The sequence below is a fragment of the Dipodomys merriami genome, unplaced genomic scaffold (genome assembly GCF_024711535.1).
Source record: "Dipodomys merriami isolate MVZ:Mamm:240054 unplaced genomic scaffold, mDipMer1.0.p SCAF_14, whole genome shotgun sequence".
Lineage (NCBI taxonomy): Eukaryota > Metazoa > Chordata > Mammalia > Rodentia > Heteromyidae > Dipodomys > Dipodomys merriami.
In genome coordinates this window covers 6,525,879-6,544,990 of record NW_027202715.1, presented here as the reverse complement: position 1 = coordinate 6,544,990, position 19,112 = coordinate 6,525,879, and the positions used below count along the sequence as shown (strand labels likewise).

Sequence of the window (19,112 nt, the reverse complement as noted above, 5' to 3'; positions counted from 1 at the left end):
CGGAGGAGGCGAGGAGGCCGAGGAGGCTTCGCGTCGCGGGAGACGCAGCTGGGGAGGAGATGAGGGGGGTGGTCCCCGCGGGCCCCCGCTAAGCCGGCGGTGGTGGGCAGTGGCTGGGCGACGGGACGCCGTGAACCTGCCTCGGCCCGGCGCGCACCGGGGCGGCGACTGGGAGCCGAGCGCAGCGGGGGGTGGAGGCAGGCCGGCGCGGGGGGCGCCGGGGGCACCCGGGGCTCCCTTTGCATTATTAACGCATTGCCGCCGAAAGAGCCGCGGGCGGCGCGGGGAGGGCGGGCGGGGGGGGGGGTCCCCGCTCGGAGCGCAGCGCACTCGCGTGGCGCACGGCGCGGCGCCGAGGACACCCGGGCCCGCGCGCGCAGAGGCGGGGCGGGCCCGGGGGTGGGGGCGGCGCAGAGCACCCCCCCCCACGCCTCCCGGGGGCACGAGCGGCCCGTGGCGCCCCCTTGGGCTGTCGGCGGACCGGGGCTGCGGGGCGCAGGCCCGGGGAGGGGGAGCCGCCCGCCCGCGCCCTCCCCTCCCCCCCGGACGGGCGGGCGGCGGCCGGCTGTATATATCCCCGCGCACCCCGCCAGGTCGCGCACAGCGCCCCGAGCCCAGGCGCCTCCCCGCCCCCCTCCCCGCGCCCCGCGCTCCGCGGCGGCGGCGGCGGCGGCAGTAGCGGCAACATGGCTGTCGATGGGTGCTCGGGGTGGCGCTGGCGGCGGGAGGAGCTCCCCCGAGCCCCGGCGCCGGCCGCCCGTTGCTAGCTATGGCAAATGGTGGCGGCAGCGGCGGCGGCGGCGGCAGCGGCGGCGGCGGCGGCGGCAGCGGCGGCGGAGGCAGCGGTTTTAGAATGAGTAGCAATATCCACGCGAACCATCTCAGCCTAGACGCGTCCTCCTCCTCCTCCTCCTCCTCCTCCTCTTCCTCCTCCTCCTCCTCCTCCTCTTCCTCCTCCTCTTCTTCTTCTTCTTCTTCCTCCTCCTCCTCCTCTTCCTCCTCTTCCTCCTCGTCCTCGGTCCACGAGCCCAAGATGGATGCGCTCATCATACCGGTGACCATGGAGGTGCCGTGCGACAGCCGGGGCCAGCGCATGTGGTGGGCTTTCCTGGCCTCCTCCATGGTGACTTTCTTCGGGGGCCTCTTCATCATCTTGCTCTGGCGGACGCTCAAGTACCTGTGGACCGTGTGCTGCCACTGCGGGGGCAAGACCAAGGTAACGCGCGCGCCCTGCGCCCGCCCCGCCGCCCCCCGCAGCCCACCTCCCCGCGCCGCCCGCACCCCTGCCCGCGCTCCCTTCTCTTCTCTGCCCTCCGAGCTGTCTGCGTCCTCGGATGGGGGACAGCGGGCCGTGTGGGGGTCCCTCACCCCACCCCCGCCGGTGCGCCCCGGGACGCGGACACCCGGACACCCCGTGCTATCTCGGTTCCCTTGTTTATGGTAGGGTAGTTGGCGACTGCGGCCGGGACCTGGATGGGAGACGCGCCCCTCTGGGGTGCCACGGTGCGGGGTTGAGGAGCGCCAGCCCCGCGGGGATGGAGGAAGCGAGGGGCCCCGCTGGGTGCGTGCCGCGGGCGGACCGCTCACCTGCCGCGGCTCGGCTCGGCTCCTCGGCGGTGGGCGAGGGGCTGCCCAGCGGTCCGCGCCTTTAGGAGCCTGTTGGGGAGATTTGAGCTTGTGGGGGTCCGAAAGAAAGGTCCTTGGGCCAGGGAGAAACACACACACACACACACACACACACACACACACACACACACACACACACACACACACACACTCGTTTGCACTAGGGAATCCCGGGGGAGAAAGTGGGGTGCTGTGGAGGTGTGTGGGGGGGGTTGGAAGGCAAGAAAAAGTTGAAGAGCTACATCCCAGAATTGTAGGGAACCCATTTGGGGCTTGCTACTTCAGGAACGTCGCGAGGTCGCAAATCTGATGTCACCTTCCACTCCATCTCTTAGATTTTTCTTGTACATCACGCTCGCTCTCCCTCTCTCACACACCCCAACTTCTTCGGTGGCTCCTTTGGCCATCCGTTTTGAGTCCCCGGAAATAACCACCAGCAGCGCGGGGCTGGAGCTGGAGTGCTGGCTGCCTGAGTCCGCGGAGGCCGCGGCTGGACGTTCCTCTAAGCTATCCTAGCGCAGACGCCCACCAGCGCAGCAGCAGCAGCAGCAGCAGCAGCAGCAGCAGCCTTAAATGTATGGTTGGTAGGCTAACTTCCTGGACTGTGGCCTTTCCCTAGAGTTGTCCCTGCCAGTCACCTACCACTGACTGGAGATAGGGGACAGGGACGGTATTTGATTGAAAACTACAGAATAATAGTAATAATATTATTATTAATATTAATAGACCTGGAAGAAAGAAGCCACTGAGCTGCTGCAGCTCCCTGAAATTTCCATCAAAGAAAGATAAGAGCATCCAGCGTTTGGGGAAGAGGGTATGATACATAGGGAAGTATTGCACGATAGACATCTCAGTCCCTGAATGTCCACAGCTTTCCCAGTAAAGTTAATCCCAGGACCCTTCTAACTTGTTGGGGCACAGCAACTTGTAGCAGCCGAGTGGTTGCTGTGTGTGTGTTGGGAGGGGTGTGTGTGTGTGTGGGGGGGGAGGCTGGCTGTAAAACCCCATGGGTGAACTGAAGCCCTTTCTCCCTGGTCATTAATTATACATCTTGTTAGGTGCTGGAGCTCAGCTGTGTTTTGTGGCAGCGCATTTTTGTTTTGGAAAACACTGATGTGTTGGAAAAAGGGAGAAAAAAATCCATATTCTTCTCACCGCGTGGGCTCACCAGCTATATTCCATGTTGGAGATTCCCTTCTTTGTCGGGGAAGAAGACCTGGCACCTCCTTTAGAAGCCCCAAGAGTAGGCAAGGCCCTAGACACCCATCAGCTGCCCTTGCCATGGCTCACTTAGAGTCTTCTTTACCCAGATCCTCTTCTCTCCTTCCTCACAAGCTCCAGCTCTGGGATTTTCTCCCTTTTACTGAGATTCACCAACTGTCCTCAGGGGAAACACCGCTCAGCGTCATATGTGTCTAAAATATTTCTAGACAGAGTGATATGTATGCACTTACAAGGAAAAAAAAGCAATCTCCTGGTTTGTTAAAAAGTGGGCAGTTTTGATCACAATGAACTTTTTTTCTTTTCTGCGAGTCAAAATAAGATGTGGGTTTGGAATCCTGGGTTTCAAATATAGCTTCATATTGTATACTCGGGGTTACTTATTGTGACTGCAGGGTACAAAACACTCATAGATAGTTCATGCAGAGCCACTCTTTCCTAAATGATGACCAAGCAGAGCTTTTGTCAGTTTTCTTAAGGTAATAGAGAATTTTTTTTTTTGGCAAAGATCATTAGGAGAAACAATCTGTACATATTTGGCTATATTTTGTAGTTTCAAGGCCAGCTGAGTGGATATAGCTGGCAGTTTCTAGAAGGAATCAAACTGGGATAGGAGGTGATTGTGGTTGATTGAAAAGATATGTGGCCAATGTAGAATGAGACCAAGTTATTTTTGATATCATGAGTCCATTTTTAAAGCAGCCCAGCATCTCTTGACTTGCCCTTTGATTTGCTTAATTAAACCATGTGTAATTAGCTCACTCTATCCAATAATGGTCAGTCAGACCTTTTATAAGCTTTTCTTTTTACCCCTGAGGTTTATATCCTTTTTGCAATCAGTTTTTCTTTTTTTGTCCTTTGTTCTTTTTGCTTTCTGAGTATTTGATGGTTTTTTTGAGACTTGGTGGAGAAGAGAGCATTTGGCTCAAGTTTAGAGCAATTATTTTAGTCTTCCCAAGCAGACCTCAGCTGACTTTCCAGAGTCCTGCTGGTCTTCAGGCATCTTTGTGGAGGCCTGAGGGAGTTTGAGGAGGAGCTGGAATCTTGGGTGGTTTCAATATCTGAGATTCCCAGTTAGTGAAGTTTCAGCAGAGAGCCCTAGTGAAATTCTCTGGCACATTTGGCCTTGGTCTAAACCTTTGTTTTTGATCAGAGAAACCCAAGACAGGGTATAAGCATCATGTGGCCCCTGTCACTGGTACCTTTGGCCTCTGAACAGAACATAGCTCATGACTTTAGTATGTTAAAAGACTGGAATGTGGTCATTTTTAGGAAATAAAAGAAAACCTACCACATTTCCCCCTGTTGGAAACTTGGGCATTCTGGCCTTTTTTGTTTTTGTTTTTGTTTTTGTCCTATTTTCACATTATTGTTCTTGTTGTTGTTTTATTTTCACTGTTAGATTTTGTCAAGAGCTCTCTGTACTCTTGCCCCTGACATTTTGAAGTTCCATCCAGTACTCAACTCTAGTAAACGGGGAGCTGCTGTATATCATGGCATGCTGTATATCCTGGGTAAGGCCATGACTTTGAAGAAGTCATTTGACCTCTCTGGTCTCTCTTTCCCTGTGTGTGCAATAGGAGGGGTAAAATCTCTGAGTTTGTCCCTTCCTGGATTCCACACAGGAAAGTAGAGGAGCAAGGGACCATGGGTAAAGCTTCTTCTTTTAGCATGTCTCCTAGTTCCTTGCAGTCCTTTTAGGAACCCAGTCTGAGCTCACTTGGGTATGAACCATTTCTTTCTTCTGTTCTGTTCCTATACAGGGTCTCCTTCTCTCTAAATGTCTTTTTAAATGTTTGGGGAAACTGAGGCTGCCCTGTTGTTGAAGCTGTGGTTTGCAGGGAGGTGGGGGGGGGTCTGTGTGGCTGGATATAGACCCACTGCTATTGTCAGTTTGGGCTGTGGTTCTTTTAGGATCTTGGGCTTGCTCAAGGATGGTCTGCGTGCAATGAATTATTGAGGTGTTGTTTCCATGGCTGTGTCTGAGAAAGCAACACATTTTCTCTGTCAGGCTCATGACTAATATAAATATCAGATCTTATTACGATTGGGTAATTACCCAGGGTCTGGCCTGGCACATTCAATCAGGGCTGTACCTTCAGTGCCTTGGAACTCTTGATTCCAGATTAGCTCCAGTGCCTCCTCTCATCCGGTCCTGGCGATGCGCTGTAGCCATGACCTTCACGTACTTCATTGCGGTTGGGTCACTTGAGGTGACCCAGGAGAAGTTCTTAGGTCCTTGTCATGGATGACCTGCCCTTGTTTGCCCTTGCACCTCTCTTGGCTGGTTTTCTTGCTGGAACTGCACCCTTTAGTACTTGGCAGATGGTAATCAACAGACCCAAGGTAAATGGTGGATCTCAGACTCATTGCCAGGGCCTCTTTGGCTGATGATCAGGTAAAAAATAAGTTTTTGTTTCCTCATCTGTCAGGTACACACAATGATGGTTCTTCCTAGGATTCTTCTAAAGAGTAGCATTGTTGGGTGTGTCAACAATTCAATATAGAATATAGAGTAACTCACTATGTAATATATAATAATTCAACCTATCAACACCTCAATAATTCATTGCACGAAGCTCACCCCCAGCAAACATCTAGCACTTAGTAGGCTCTTGAAAGTGGGAGCTATCTTAGCTTCCCTATTTGTGGAGCTTATTTTCTCCCGTCCATTGACCTGTGGGTCCCTGAAGGGCATAGACTTAGAACAAATCACATTCTTTTTTCCTTTTGAGCCAAAAGGTGCCTCTAGAAACCATGACTCAAACAACCTGTCCTGTCAGACTTGAGTTTGGACTCCTGTTTTATTTGACTATTGTAGTATGAGAGGATTGGGACAGATAGGGCAGCCAAGGCAGGCTCTGTGGATGAGGACCTTCTAGAATGCTGGATGTGTTGTTGCTGTTGCTGTTGGTGGTGGGTTGGTATTGATGGTATGGGGTCTTAGATCTTGCATGACTCTGTCATTTGGCTCGTGGCTGTGGCTTTGGAATGGCATGCCCTTGTAGAGGGATGGATTCCCTATTCATTCTCCCATGGTCTGAGGTCCCAGATCTGTACCCCAAAATGATGTGGCAGTCTCATGAACCTAGACCAGCCTTGCTGGGACAGTCCCTGAGCAGGATTTGCCAAAATATGGTCAAGAATGCACTTGTCCTTGAAGTTACCTTGAGCAAAATCTGCCATATGGGCATGGCTGAGCTGTCCCCTAGAAGGATCACATGAGAAGCTTGGAGAAGTTGTGCCAGTGGGGAAACTGGTTGAACTGCCCTCCCTTTGCACAGCCTTGCCCTGGTGTCAAGTCCAAGTGACCTTGGACAAGGGCCTCAAGGCTTTGGGCCTCCGTGTTCTCATTTTAGGTTGGGAATTGTAATAGTGTGGAGCCCTTTGGGACAGGTACTCTCATTAACCCTGCAGTAGGGCATTTCCCACGAGGGCACTGGGACCTGGGCTTCCTTTTGCAAGCCTTGGGTTGGCTTTGCTTCCAGGTGCCAAGGGAATTGGCCAAACATGCATTAGGAGGACAGGAAAAGCTGTCCTACTGTTTGGCTGAGGGAGAAGGATTTCTACGGACAAGGCCAGGTGGGTCATCTCTTCCCTGGAAAGGAACATTCATTGGGAACCTAGTGTGCTTTCTTTAAGGCTTTATCTCTGTCTCTTTCTGTTTCTGTATTGTATCTGTCTTTGTCTCTCTTTCTCTCTGTATCTTTATCTTCTCTGTTTCTTTGTGTGTATGTGTGTGTGTGTGTGTGTGTGTGTGTGTGTGTGTGTCTGTCTGTCTGTCTGTCTGTCTGTCTCTCTCTCTCTCTCTCTCTCTCTCTCTCTCTCTCTCTCTCTCTCTCTCTCTCTCTCTCTCTCTCTCTCACACACACCTAATGCTAGAGCAGTCAGGTTGACATTGGATTGCAATACCAAGACCTGTTTCCCAAAGTGGGTAGCAGGGGCGTTGTGGCTCACAGTGGCAGTGGCCGTGCTAATCTGTGAACCACAGGAGCCAGCACCACCTTCCCTGGATGTCAGAACTGCAGAGCCCCTGAAGGGATGCCTCTGTGGTTCTGGGGAAAATGGCCACATTTGTGCTGTGACACCAGAGCCTGGGGGCAGTGGGGAGAACACTGCACCTCATGGAGACATCTCTAGGACTTAGGCAAGGCCTGGCTTCCCATAGGACCTCCAAAATTCCATGTCTGTGCTCAGCAGGAACGTATCAGCACTGTCTCCTTAGAAGATTTCACAAGTGAGTGGACCCTTGGTCCTGGGCACACAGAAAAGGAGACTTGGCCCCCCTCAATGGTAGGGTATCCCAGCATTCTGCATAGAACCCCCCCTCAAATATCTAGTACTGCTACCAGATCTCCTCCCCAAGGCTGGGGCTGGAGAAAGCATCTAAAGTGCTTCTTCATCCTTAAAAATGCACACACCTGGGTGGCTGTTGGAAGGCAGATTCTCATTCACAAGGTCTGGGCTAGAGCCTGAGACTCTGCATTTCTGGCAGGACCCAGATGATGCTGGTACTGTAGAAAGCACATGAAGTGTCAAGGATCTGGCTCATTCCTCAGCCATCCTCAGACTGCCCATCCCTGAAGACACTCATGCAGTGAAATTTGGAAAGTCCCAGCTCTGCAATGGCAAGAAGGGACAGGAACGAGAGCTTAGCTGTGCTGGCCAGCCAGGGTGAGGGAGCTGCTCTGGCCTCTTTGATTTGCTTTGGCACCACGGGTGAAGCTGACTCTTCAGATGCCTTCTCTCAGGGAGCCCATAGCAGTGTTGGCTTGCGGCAACCAGTGCAGCATTCTAGAATTTACAGGGTGTGGTCTCTATGTTGCCCATCAATGTGTGGGCTCTCTCTTGCCAGTTGGTCACACTGCTAGGGGTGTGGCTTCTCGATGTCCAGAATGGCAACTGAGCCAAACCACCAACTTGCAAAATTAAAGGCTAGGGGTATAGCCAGTGCTGTGTGGTGGTGATACTCCCGGAAACCAGCTGGTGGTCACACCTTCCAGAATGTTTGAAGTCAACAGGACAAACTGGCAGTCCGATTTTCCACAGGGATCTGGGTGGGCCTTAGTGAATGCAAGGTTTGGCTTCCAAGGAGCCTGATGGCCGAGTGAGTGGAGGTGACTCGGGTCCCTGGGCTGTGATGTCTTCCTTTGCAAGAAAGGAGAATTCTTCTCAAGAATTCCAGCACACAACAGCAGAAGGAGCTTCTTTTCTTGCCACAACAAGATGTTCACAGCTTCTGCTGTCAGACTTTCTCCTTGAGATGTGCGTTGTCAAAGGGGAGACCCTAGATCCTAAGCATCTTTCAGCAGCCAGAATGAGGAGTGGCTCAGCATAAGGACCTGCCCCACAGCAGGTTCTGGTCTTTTGGTTCTTGTTAGGCCCTTTTCCGCCCTCTAATATTGCAGATTGAAGTCAGGCCTCGTACTGGCTGCTGCACTTTTGCTCCAGCCCTTTTGCTTTTAGTTAGTAAGGTCTTGTTTTATTTATTTATTTATTTTTACATTGGGTCTTGTGCTTCCTTTGTCCAAGTTGGCTTCAAACTTTGATCCTTTTACTTCTGCTTCCCAAGTAGTGGAGATTTATAGGCACTCGTCTGCGCTTTTGGTTTTTACTTTTATTGATTTCTAAGTACATATTTTGTGCTAGTAACTGAGGTAGGTGCTAGGAAAAAACTAATGACAGCTCCATTTTGACTACCTGCTCATTTTGATTTTGGACTTTAGTTCTATAGAGCGGGCAGACATGAACTCAGTTCTCTCCTCATGGGATGACCACTCAGAGATCACTGAGTTGTGTAAAAACTCCCTGAGCACAGGAATTGAGTCATCTGAATAGAAGCACACACACACACACACACACACACACACACACACACGAACATACCCAGACACAGGCACATACTCAAGCACATGTATCTACACTCATGCATACATGCACATTGCACGCATACACCATGAACACACAAGATACATAAACACATATGCGCATGTACACACCATACCCACACATACACACTCAAAGTGCCTCTTTCTTTTTTCTTTTATTTTCTTCGTGGTGATACTGGGGCTTGAACTCAGGGCCTAGACACTTAGTTTTCCCCCTACAGGCTAGACCTCTATCACTAGAGCCATAATTCCACTTCCAGCTTTGTGCTGGTTAAGTGTAACTAAGACTCACAGATTTCCCTGTCCAGGCTGACTTTGAACTGTGATGCTCAGAATCCAGCCTCCTGAGTAGTTAGGATTACAGATGTGAGCCACCAGAACCTGGTGAAGGCTGGATGGGACTGTGGTAAGATACAAATACTGCATTCTCTGGGACATTTGTTGGAGGCTCTGGGCAAAATAGATGGGCGTGGTTTGGTGACAGAATGCTGTTTGAGTGATTCCTGGGTCTTAATAAATCTTGTCATCTTGGACTCCCCTGACCAGTAGACGCCAGGGGTTTAGTTCACGTGCATCAGCTATTGGTGATGCTGCTGAGTTAGGCAGGAGGCGGAAGGTCAGTTTTGAAACAATGACTGCTTTAAGATGGAATTTGCTTTGTGTTTGGCATTATTTGGTAATTGTCTTTGGGATATTATGTGTAATTGCCAATTTGGAAATGTAATTGGCACTCCTGGGCCAGAATGGATATATTTAACGTCGTCAAACTGAGCCTGGGAACCATCTTCCTGTACGATCTCATTACCTGCATGACGAATGTTTTTCTACATGGCCAAAGATGAAATTATTTAAAACATCTCATTTACTTTCTATTCTTTGTGTGTTTGTGTTTTTACAATGCTGGGAGGGAACCCAAGAGTTCATGCACACTAAGTGACTGCTCTACTACTGAGTCATAGCCCCTTCCTCTGCTTCCTATATTTAACTTTTGCTTAGTGTTTTTTTTCCTTTTGAGACAGAGTTTTGCTATGTTTTCCATGCAAGTCTCAAACTCTTGATATCCTCCTGTGTCAGCTTCCTGAGTGCTGGGATTACAGGTGTGCATCACTGAGCCCTCTTTTCTTTCTTTGTGCTGTTTCATTGGCTTTCAAGTCTGGTTTTCTTGGGAACTTCCATCTGATTTATTCTGAACATTTCAAAGAGAGTAGCAAGAAAGCCTCTACCCTCTCCTTCTTCCTTTCCCTCTATCACTGGGTTTTTTCTCCTTTGCTTCCTGCTTTCTTGTTCTCATTCTTGAGGACTGTGTTGAAAGTGGTGCCATTTCATTTTTGTTTCTAGCACGGTGTGGAGGATCATTTCTATTTGGAGAGGAGGTAACTGAAGGAAGCACTATATAACTCCCCATTATGGGAGTTTTCTTTTGCATGGAAGGGAGGATTTTTTCCCCAGGGAAAACTAGAATTTTAAAGCTGGACATGGTGGTGCACATCTGAATTCCCAGCACTCAGGAGGCGGAGGGAGGAGGGTGCTGACTTTGAGGCTGGCCTGAGTTGTATAGCAGGACCCTGCCCACCCCACCCGCCCCCTCACCCTGTCCCCCCCTCCTAATTAGATTGGTCACTTGAAGTACAGCATGGATTTGATTTCTGAGACAATAATGTCTTTAAATTTTTAAATTTTTTAAATTTCTTTTTGTTTATGTAGTAGTAAGAAATCAAGCCCAGGGTTTCATGTATGCTAGGCAAGCACTCTACCACTAAGCCACATTCCTAGCCCACCATAATGTCTTTGAAAGGAGCTTTATTATTATTATTTTAAGGTAATTGTACAAAGAGTTTTCAACATGTCAGTTTATGAGTACAGTGCATCTGGATCAGTGTCACCCACAGAGTTTTTAAAGCAAGATTTCCAGTGATACTCTGTCTGGGTTTAGTTTGGTCATGATGGATCTGCATCTTTGCAAATCATTGGGAGATTATCGACTGGGATACTGGGATGCCCATATGGGGATTTCAGGTTGAGAGTCTGACTTGAGTAATCTTGTTTTGTGCCTTGTTCTTGCTCCCTTATGTCTCCAGCAGACTTGGTTGTACTCTCTTTCCTTGTCTAGGGGACTGTACTTGGGGGCAAGGTAAGGCTGGAAATGGAGAGAGGCCTTGAAGGTTGAGGGCTTGAAGTTTCATGTTAGTGGGCTACAAATAGGAACTTGATGTAGGAGCTTCAGAGGCTTGTGGCATTTTAATATACTCATTGGTTGGGGGAGACTTTGGTTCCTTTGGTCTTTCTTCCTCCCTAGTGCTGGGAGTTCTACTCCATCCTCAGAGAGGCCTGCATGTTCACAATCTCCAGAGACCACCATTTGGCTGAAAATAAACCCTCCTTAGCATGAACTTAGATCTTCCTTTTCTTTCCATTGCTCCTGGTCTTCTCTGGGACATACAGAACAAGTCTTGGTGGATGACAGGTTTCATATCCTTGTGCAGGAAGGTACAGAGCTAGGTGGTGTTTAGCTGTGGCAATGTTGTTGAGACACTGGATGGACTGCAGCTGTCCCCTGATAGTTTCTCTGAATCCCCATTCTCTGAGACAGCCAGACTCCTTTGCCCCTTTCCTCCACGTTTAGAAGATGGCCCAATGTGGCTGTGGTTTCTTGACATTTTCCCTCCGAGATCTGTTCACGCTTCTTTGAAGCTGTGGATAGCGGTTTTCCATTTTCTCTATGGCTTAATGTCACCTCTTTTTTTTTTTTTTTGTCGGTCATGGGGCTTGAACTCTGGGCCTGGGCACTGTCCTTCAGCTCTTCAGCTCCAGAAGAGTGCCCTACCACTTGAGCTACAGCGCCACTTCCGGTTTTCTAGTGGTTTATTGGAGATAAGAGTCTCACGTAGTTTACTGCCCGGGCTGGCTTTGAACCACGATCCTCAAATCTTAACCTCCTGAGTAGCTAGGATGACAGGCGTGAGCCACTGATGCCTGGCCTTAATGTCACCTCTTTATCAATGGCCCATGACCTGAATTTCTGAGATGTGGCTTCTTTGCAGGTTATCCCTGGGCTTGGTCAAGGGGCAGGGATGGTTTAGGGGGCCATATTATCAGATGTAGGATGTGGATTGTTTGCTAAGAAGCAAACACTCTGCTTTCTGGGTGTCGGAATGGAGCTGCTCTTTAGAACTGAAGGTGTGCTTCTCCCTAGATTCTGATCTCTTTTCCTCTCGGGCTTCTGGGTACTGTTGCTTCGGTTGCTGTTCTCCCATAATCTGCTGAACAGAGAGAAATGAGAACCTATAAAAGTAGAAGGTGGGGGGAGGGGATGGAGGGAGATGGTCACACCAAGGAAAATGGAACTCTAGGGAGCTGGTGATGGATAAATATAATTGGATAGATTTTGTTCATCATTCTTCCCTCTCTCCCTCCTTCCTTCATTCCTTTCTTACTTTCTTCCTTCTATCTTTCCTTTGCCTTTTTCCTTTTATTTTCCTATTTCCTTTTATTTTATTTATTTATTTCCTTTGCTGGTACTGGGGCTTGAACTCAGGGCCTGGGTACCTTTCCCTTAACTTTTTCACTCAAGGTTGATGTTCTACCACATGAGTAACACTCCACTTCTGGCTAACTGCTGGTTAATTGGAGATCAGATTCTGTTGGGTTTGCCTATCTGGGCTGGCTTCAAACCATGATTCTCAGGTCTCAACCTCCTGAGTACCTAGGATTATAGGTATATCCCACTGGTACCTGCTTTCTTTCCCTTTTTTTTCTGGATGAATAAGTCATGCCAAGTGACCTCACCTCCATGGAATAAAGCGATATACAAAGACCTTTATACACGTTGGGAACATTTTAGCTTTCAAAGGAGAAGTTCTGTGTGACTTAACTGGTAACATGAGGCCTGTGTGTGTGTGTGTGGCCATGTGGTTCTGATATGGGACTCACCAGCTTTGTGGGGATCATCTTTGTGTGATTGTTGTAGAAGAGCAGGGGCAACTCTCTTTTCTTTGGGGGGAAGTTGCTGTATTGACTTTGCCTTTCCTTTAAGTGGCTTTAGAAAGGGGATCCAATAGATGTCTAGTGGTGCTAATAAGAATTGCAAGGTAAGGGTCTCAAGCCTTAGAGGAAAGATTTAGAAAAGCAGGTGTATCCAGCTGCTGGGGACTTCTGTGACTAGCTTTAGCTGCAGCAGCTTTGGACATTGTTTCTTCCTCTGTGCATCTGGGACATTTGCTGTGCTTGGAGGGGCAACGTTAGGGGCCCCTGAATTATGGCCACTTCTCCAGTGTATTGTGGTAGCCACAGCCCATCAAGTGACAGATTCTTAAAGAGTGTAGGAGTGATGTCTGTAGCTGAATCCACAAGAGAACTCAACAGTTTGCCTCGGTCTTAAAAAAGAAATCCATTTCTTATGTTCATTTGCAACCTATTTTCCCCATAAGATTTATTTTTCGACTTCAGTGTTTAACATTTTTGTCCTTAATCTTCAGTGCACTGTATATTCATTGTAGAAAATGTAGGACGCTTTCACACCTGTTAGGATGGCTACTATAAAAAACCAGCAAGTCACGAATGTTGGTAAGGATACAGATAAATTAGAATCTGTGCTCTGCTGTGGAGAATGAAAAATGGTACAGATGCATGGACACAAGGATGGCGTGTTTGTTTTTTTCTTAATTAGAAATTGAATTATATTTGGGTGCCCCGGGCTCACACCTGCAATCTTAGCTATTTAGGAGGCTGCAATCTGAGATCTGAGTATCTCGGTTCAAAGCTAGTTTAGGCAGTCAAAAGTCCATGAGACTTTACCTCCAACTAACTACCAAAAAAAATCCAGAAGTGTAGTTGTTGCTCAGATGATAGAGTATCACCAGCCTGGAGCACAATCCAGGGCCTGAGTTCAAGCCCAGGACCAGGACACACACACACACACACACACACACACACACACACACACACACACACACACACACACACACACACACACACACACACACACACACACACACACACACACACACACACACACACACACATCCATTTAAATCTCCCTTCCTGGAGGTGACCCACCATTGTCTCTGGGGCATTCCCTCCCCTGCCTGGTTCATTTATCACTGGGACTCAATCACAGACCCTTGAGGGGTACCAGCCTGGTATTGTTAGGGAGGCTAGATCACTGATAGCAGAGAATGTAATGCAACAGCCATTTTCTGTTATTTGCATCTGTTCTTATTAATGACTTTTTGTGGTGTTGGAGATGGAACCCAGGACCTTGCACATGCCAGGCATGTGCTCTGCCACTGAGCCACACTCTACCTGAGTCTGCTCTTACAGTGAAGATAAAGTACTGTGAACTTTTGATTCTGACTTATGATGGAGGAATAGCTGCAAAGTCTCATTGTCTCTCAGCCTCATACGTGAAATGTTGTTTGATTTTAGGATTTCAGTTAAAAAAAACTTATTAAATCAGATTTCTAGCTCAGCATTGTTATCATTGAAGAACCAAAGATTCAGTGATTAAAGGCAGTGACCCAAGGAACAGTTTTTGCTCTACTCTAAATTGTGAGAATGGACTTTGATTGACATGTCCTCAAACCTTCAAGATTTACTTTGATATTTAATAATTGCATCCAAGTTCTAGTGCTTCATGCCTGTAATCCTTCCTTCTCAGGAGGCTGAGATCTGAGGATCACAGTTTGAAGCCAGCTTGGGCAGACAAATCTAAGAGACTCTTATATCCAGTTAGCCCCCCAAAAGCCAGAAATAGAGATGTGACTCAAGTGGTAGAGCACCAGCCTGGAACAAAAAAGCCAAGAGTGTAGGGACTTGAACACACACACACACACACACACACACACACACACACACAACATACACACACAAATAAATAAATAAACAAAAACATAAAGGAATTGCCCTCTTAGTTCATGGCTCCATTGGAAATATTAAAAAAAAGATAGTCTCAGAGATAGATTGTGTGTGTGTATGTGTGTGTGTGTGTGTGTGTGTGTGTGTGTGTGTGTGTGTGTGTGTGTGAGTGTGTGTATGACTTTGCTCTTATTTCTAAAGACATAGCCACACCACTACTGTGGTTTTATTTTAATTTTCTGTGTGGGGGAAAAGTTAAAGACATCTTAGATTATAGACTATAAATAGGCTACGATGATAGACTGTCTTGGTTGAGGTTGGGCATCAAAACAACATCTGATTAAAGAGCAGGCTGTGCAAATCATCTTACTTTGATGCTCTCCCTTAACTCATCCCCAAAGGCAGCCTGGGCGCCAGGCTCTTCATCTCAGGCCTGGACCATGGAGCAATCCAGCTGCCTAGAACAGGGATCTTGTTACCACTGCCACCCCAGCCAGGAGCGACTATGCAAGAGGGATCCCCAAACACTCAGTACTCTGTAATAACCTACCCCAACTGTAAGCAGCCAGCCTACCAGAACTTACTGGAATAACTCTCTCAGGTTACATAATATCCATTTGATTATGTTACCAGGGCCACGCATTAAATTTTAACTTGTCACAGATAAATGATGTTAACACAGATCCACAGAGTACCAAATGGCTTTTGGGTATTAGTTATGTGTGTTGGTGATTATGTGGGACACAAAACAGCCTCACCACAAAAACAAAAACCCAGATTCTTCCATATAGGTTTATCCCTTATTAGGAGGTGCGAACACCCATCAAGAATTTTTAAACAATTTTTTTATTGTAAAAATGCTGTACAGAGGGGTTACAGTTACATGAGTAATGTAATGAGTACCTTTCCTATTGAACATTGTTATGAATTTTTCTTTTCCCAAATAAAGTACACATTTAGACAGTAGCAATTGCAACTACAGGCCCTGATGACTTCTGGGCAAGAGCCAGCTATGACAGAGATTTTTAAAACTCTGGGAACCTGTTTATTTTCTGGTGATCCACAGTGCAAGCATGGTATTTTTAATTGATCTTTTCAGTTGGCAGCTGAAGTGTTATCATGCAAATCTCTCCCGAGCTGCATGGAAACTAATAAAATCACGAAGGTTTCTATTTGTGCTTTATGCACACAGACTGCAATGAAACCAAAGCCACTATCTCCACGCATGCTGTTATTTAAATGCCACGCAGGGTGGTAAAGCAATTTTAATGGTGGAAACAGAGACCAGGATATGTGATGTCCCACCAATGTCAGTTCACTGAATCCTCTTTACTTCCCCACCTCAGAAAGAATTCATTATGGTGATTTGTGTGTGTGTGTGTGTGTGTTTGTATTGGGGTTGAACTTGGGACCTGGGTGCTGTCTCTTAGATTTTTGTTTTGCTTTTTTTTTTTTTTTTTGCTTTTTGGCTCAAGGCTGGCACTCTGCCACTGGAGCCGCAGCTCCACTTCTGGCTCTTTGGTGTGGTTACTTGGAGATAATAAGAGGCTTGCAGACTTTCCTACCCAGTAGGCTGCCTTTGAATTGAATTGTGATCCTCAGCCCATGGCCTCCTCTGTACCTAGGATTACAGGTGTGAGCCACTTTCACCCAGCTTTTTCTTTTTTTCTTTTTCCTTTTTTGTACTAGACTTGTGTATACCATGCTAGGCAAACACTCTACCACTGGTCTTCTCAGCCCACAAGTAATTCATTTAGAACAAAATTCTCTGCTCTCTGATGCATCCAGTCTTGTTGCTTACTTTAGAGCACATTTTTTTTTCAGGTTGGTTATGGGACTTGAACTCAGGGACTGGGAGTGGTCACTGAGTTCTACTCAAGGCTAGCGCTCTACCACTTTGAGCCACAGCACCACATCTGGTTTTCTTTTTATTTATTTATTTATTAAAATTTTTTGGGGGGTATGCATTATCCTGCCCATGTAATTGTAACCCCTCTGTACAGTATGTTCTCAAATAAAATAAAATAAAATTAAAAAAAAAGAAAAAAAATTTTTTTTGGGGGTCTGGTCGTGGGCCCTGAACTCTGGGCCTGCGCTGTCCCTCAGCTCTTCAGCTCAAGGCTAGTGCTCTACTACTTGAGCCAAAGCACCACTTCCGGCTTTTTTCTTTTTGCTTGTGTGGTGCTGAGGAATCGAACCCAGGGCCTCAGGCATGCAAGGCAAGTGTTCTACCACTGAGCCACCTTCCCAGCCACCACTTCTGGTTTTCTGATGGTTAATTGGAGATAAGAGTCTCACATACTTTCCTGCCTGGGCTGGCTTTGAGTAATCCTCAGCTCTCAGCCTACTGAGTAGGTAGGATTACCTACCTACTCAGCCAGTGCCCAGCTAGGGTACATTCTTGAGCATCTGATTCTTGAATATTCCCTCAAACCATTTTCCTCTCCCCTCTTAGGTCTCCTTTGTGAAGATTTAGGGAGTGGAAGCAGGAATAGGTTCACTACTTTGCCAGGGTCCTCCTCTGATGCAGGGCAGAGTCAGGTTTGACTCTAGGCCAATGGGCAGTGGTGCTCAAGCACCACTGGTATATTGGCTCTGCTCAGCTCATCCTGCTATTTGCTGAGGCGACATAGACAGGACTGAAAAGAGATATTAGTGTGGACACACCAACTATCATTTCTAGATAGGATGTGAGGTCCCTGGACAAGTTCAGAGAAGTCTCAACTGCCTGGATAGAAATGGACCAAGCATTATTTAGTTCTCTTAAACCATTTGAGTCATTGTTTTTCTTGCTGGAAAATGAGACGCCTACCTTCTCTCTACCACCCAATAGGCAGGTGCTCAGTATGTAGTTGTGCAGATTGCTTACCATACACCTCCACGGCTGCTGTGAGATTCACATTGTGTAATAAATTGTTGCATTTTATGTGCTATGGCACGTGTAACATACCCCTCAGTTGGGAGGGTATGTGCAGGTACAGAATAAAATTTTAAAGTCCTATCAGTCTCTTTTGAAGTTTTGGAGAAAATGCCATTTTTAATATGAATACATGCATGGAATATATTAGGATCAGGATGCAGAATTCAAGCATATTTTTTAAAGATGAGAGATTGCATGTGTGTGCCCACATGTACACACACATACGTGCCCATGAGTGTGCACATGTACACAGTCAACATCAAGTCTGTGCATATGTACACATGTGTGTGCATGCACATATATATGCATGTGCATGCACACATGCAGTAGAACATGGAGTTGCAGAAGAGTTGGGCACCCATAGCCATGGTTTTTCATTGAAATATGACCCAGGGCACCCTGGCATGCAAGGATACTTCATTATTCTCCGGAATTACCTGTTTCCCTCTCAGACTCTGAACCTGTCTTACCCCCAAAATGGAAATCCTATGAAAGACAAATAAGTTGATCTCAGTTCCCTGTTAAAATTAAGTGCCCTGAATGTTGGTGGGACCAAGGGCATAGTCTGCGTGCTTGGTGGGAGCTCGCACAATGGTTGAGCTTTTTCCATTGTCTTAGAAAGACTCATTCTCTGCTCTGCCCATGCCCATGACCTGGACACACATTGCCATATCTCAGTATAGATCTCCTTCTGGATCTTTTAGCATCATGGCAAACCTGGCATGTGTGGAATATTTTGAAGCAGGAGACATCTTGATCACTGAGAAAATCTTTGTTATCATGATGATCCTCTTGGGGTTATGGGGTCATATAAGGCAGGATTTCCTCCCTGGCAGTTGCACCAGCAGCCATGTTGCATGATTTCAGGGGTGCCACTCACGTGGTAACAAGAACCTCTGAAATTGTGCACAGCCTCTGTGTGTGTGTGTGTGTGTGTGTGTGTGTGTGTGTGTGTGTGTGTGTGTGTGTGTGTATGTGTGTGTGTGTGTGTGTGTGTGTGTTTGTCTTTTCTGGGCATCTAGATAGCTTTGGTATAAGAGGTGAAACTAAAAACCCAGTGTGTATGTACCATAATTGTTACTGTCAAAATGAATAAGAGAAACACCACAAACTTGGGATTCAGAACTTGGGATTCCAACCAAATAGAATTGACAGGTAAAGGATTGGCCAGAGAGTGTCCATTGGAGCTGTGTACACGTGAGGGCAGCTCCAGCCTGCCCTGAAAGCCCCTCTTCTCAACAGGCTTTTCCGGTGACTTCTGGACCTTGTGCATACCTGACAGGCCATATGTGGTCTCCCCAGCCCACGCTTGTTCTAAACACAGGCCTCTGTGGAGGCTGCATGCCCAGGCACCAGTCAGATGTGTCCCTGTGGCCCATGGATGGTGAACAACAGGACCCTGAGGACTTAGAGAAGAGTTCTTGCTACTGCCAGCAATGCTATTTTTAGCTCCTCCCACGATTCCTGCTGTCCCCAGGTGTTTGTCAGCACAGCAAACTGTGCCGGTATGGAAAGTGGCTGCAGAGGCCAGGTTTGCCTTGTCTGTGCCATGGTAGTCCCATTACCAGGCTGGGTAGCCAGGCCCTTGCCTGGCTGTGAGCAGG

General features: G+C 47.7%; 1 protein-coding gene across 31 annotated transcripts in view; it reads left to right on the top strand.

Moving 5' to 3' along the window:
* The first annotated feature begins 627 nt into the window (after positions 1 to 627).
* Positions 628 to 19,112, top strand: part of Kcnma1 (potassium calcium-activated channel subfamily M alpha 1) — a 701,247-nt gene continuing 682,762 nt past the window's right edge. For 13 of the 31 annotated variants that reach the window (XR_011371533.1, XM_070020667.1, XM_070020689.1 and 10 more), the window contains exon 1: positions 629 to 1,216. Coding sequence is in view for 30 of the 31 variants with exons in the window: in XM_070020667.1 (XP_069876768.1) it covers positions 770 to 1,216 (447 nt within the window). In the remaining variant the exon portion in view is untranslated. Of the gene's footprint in view, positions 1,217 to 19,112 lie in introns of all 31 variants that reach the window. The other 18 variants (XM_070020680.1, XM_070020670.1, XM_070020686.1 and 15 more) reach the window with 4 other exon arrangements.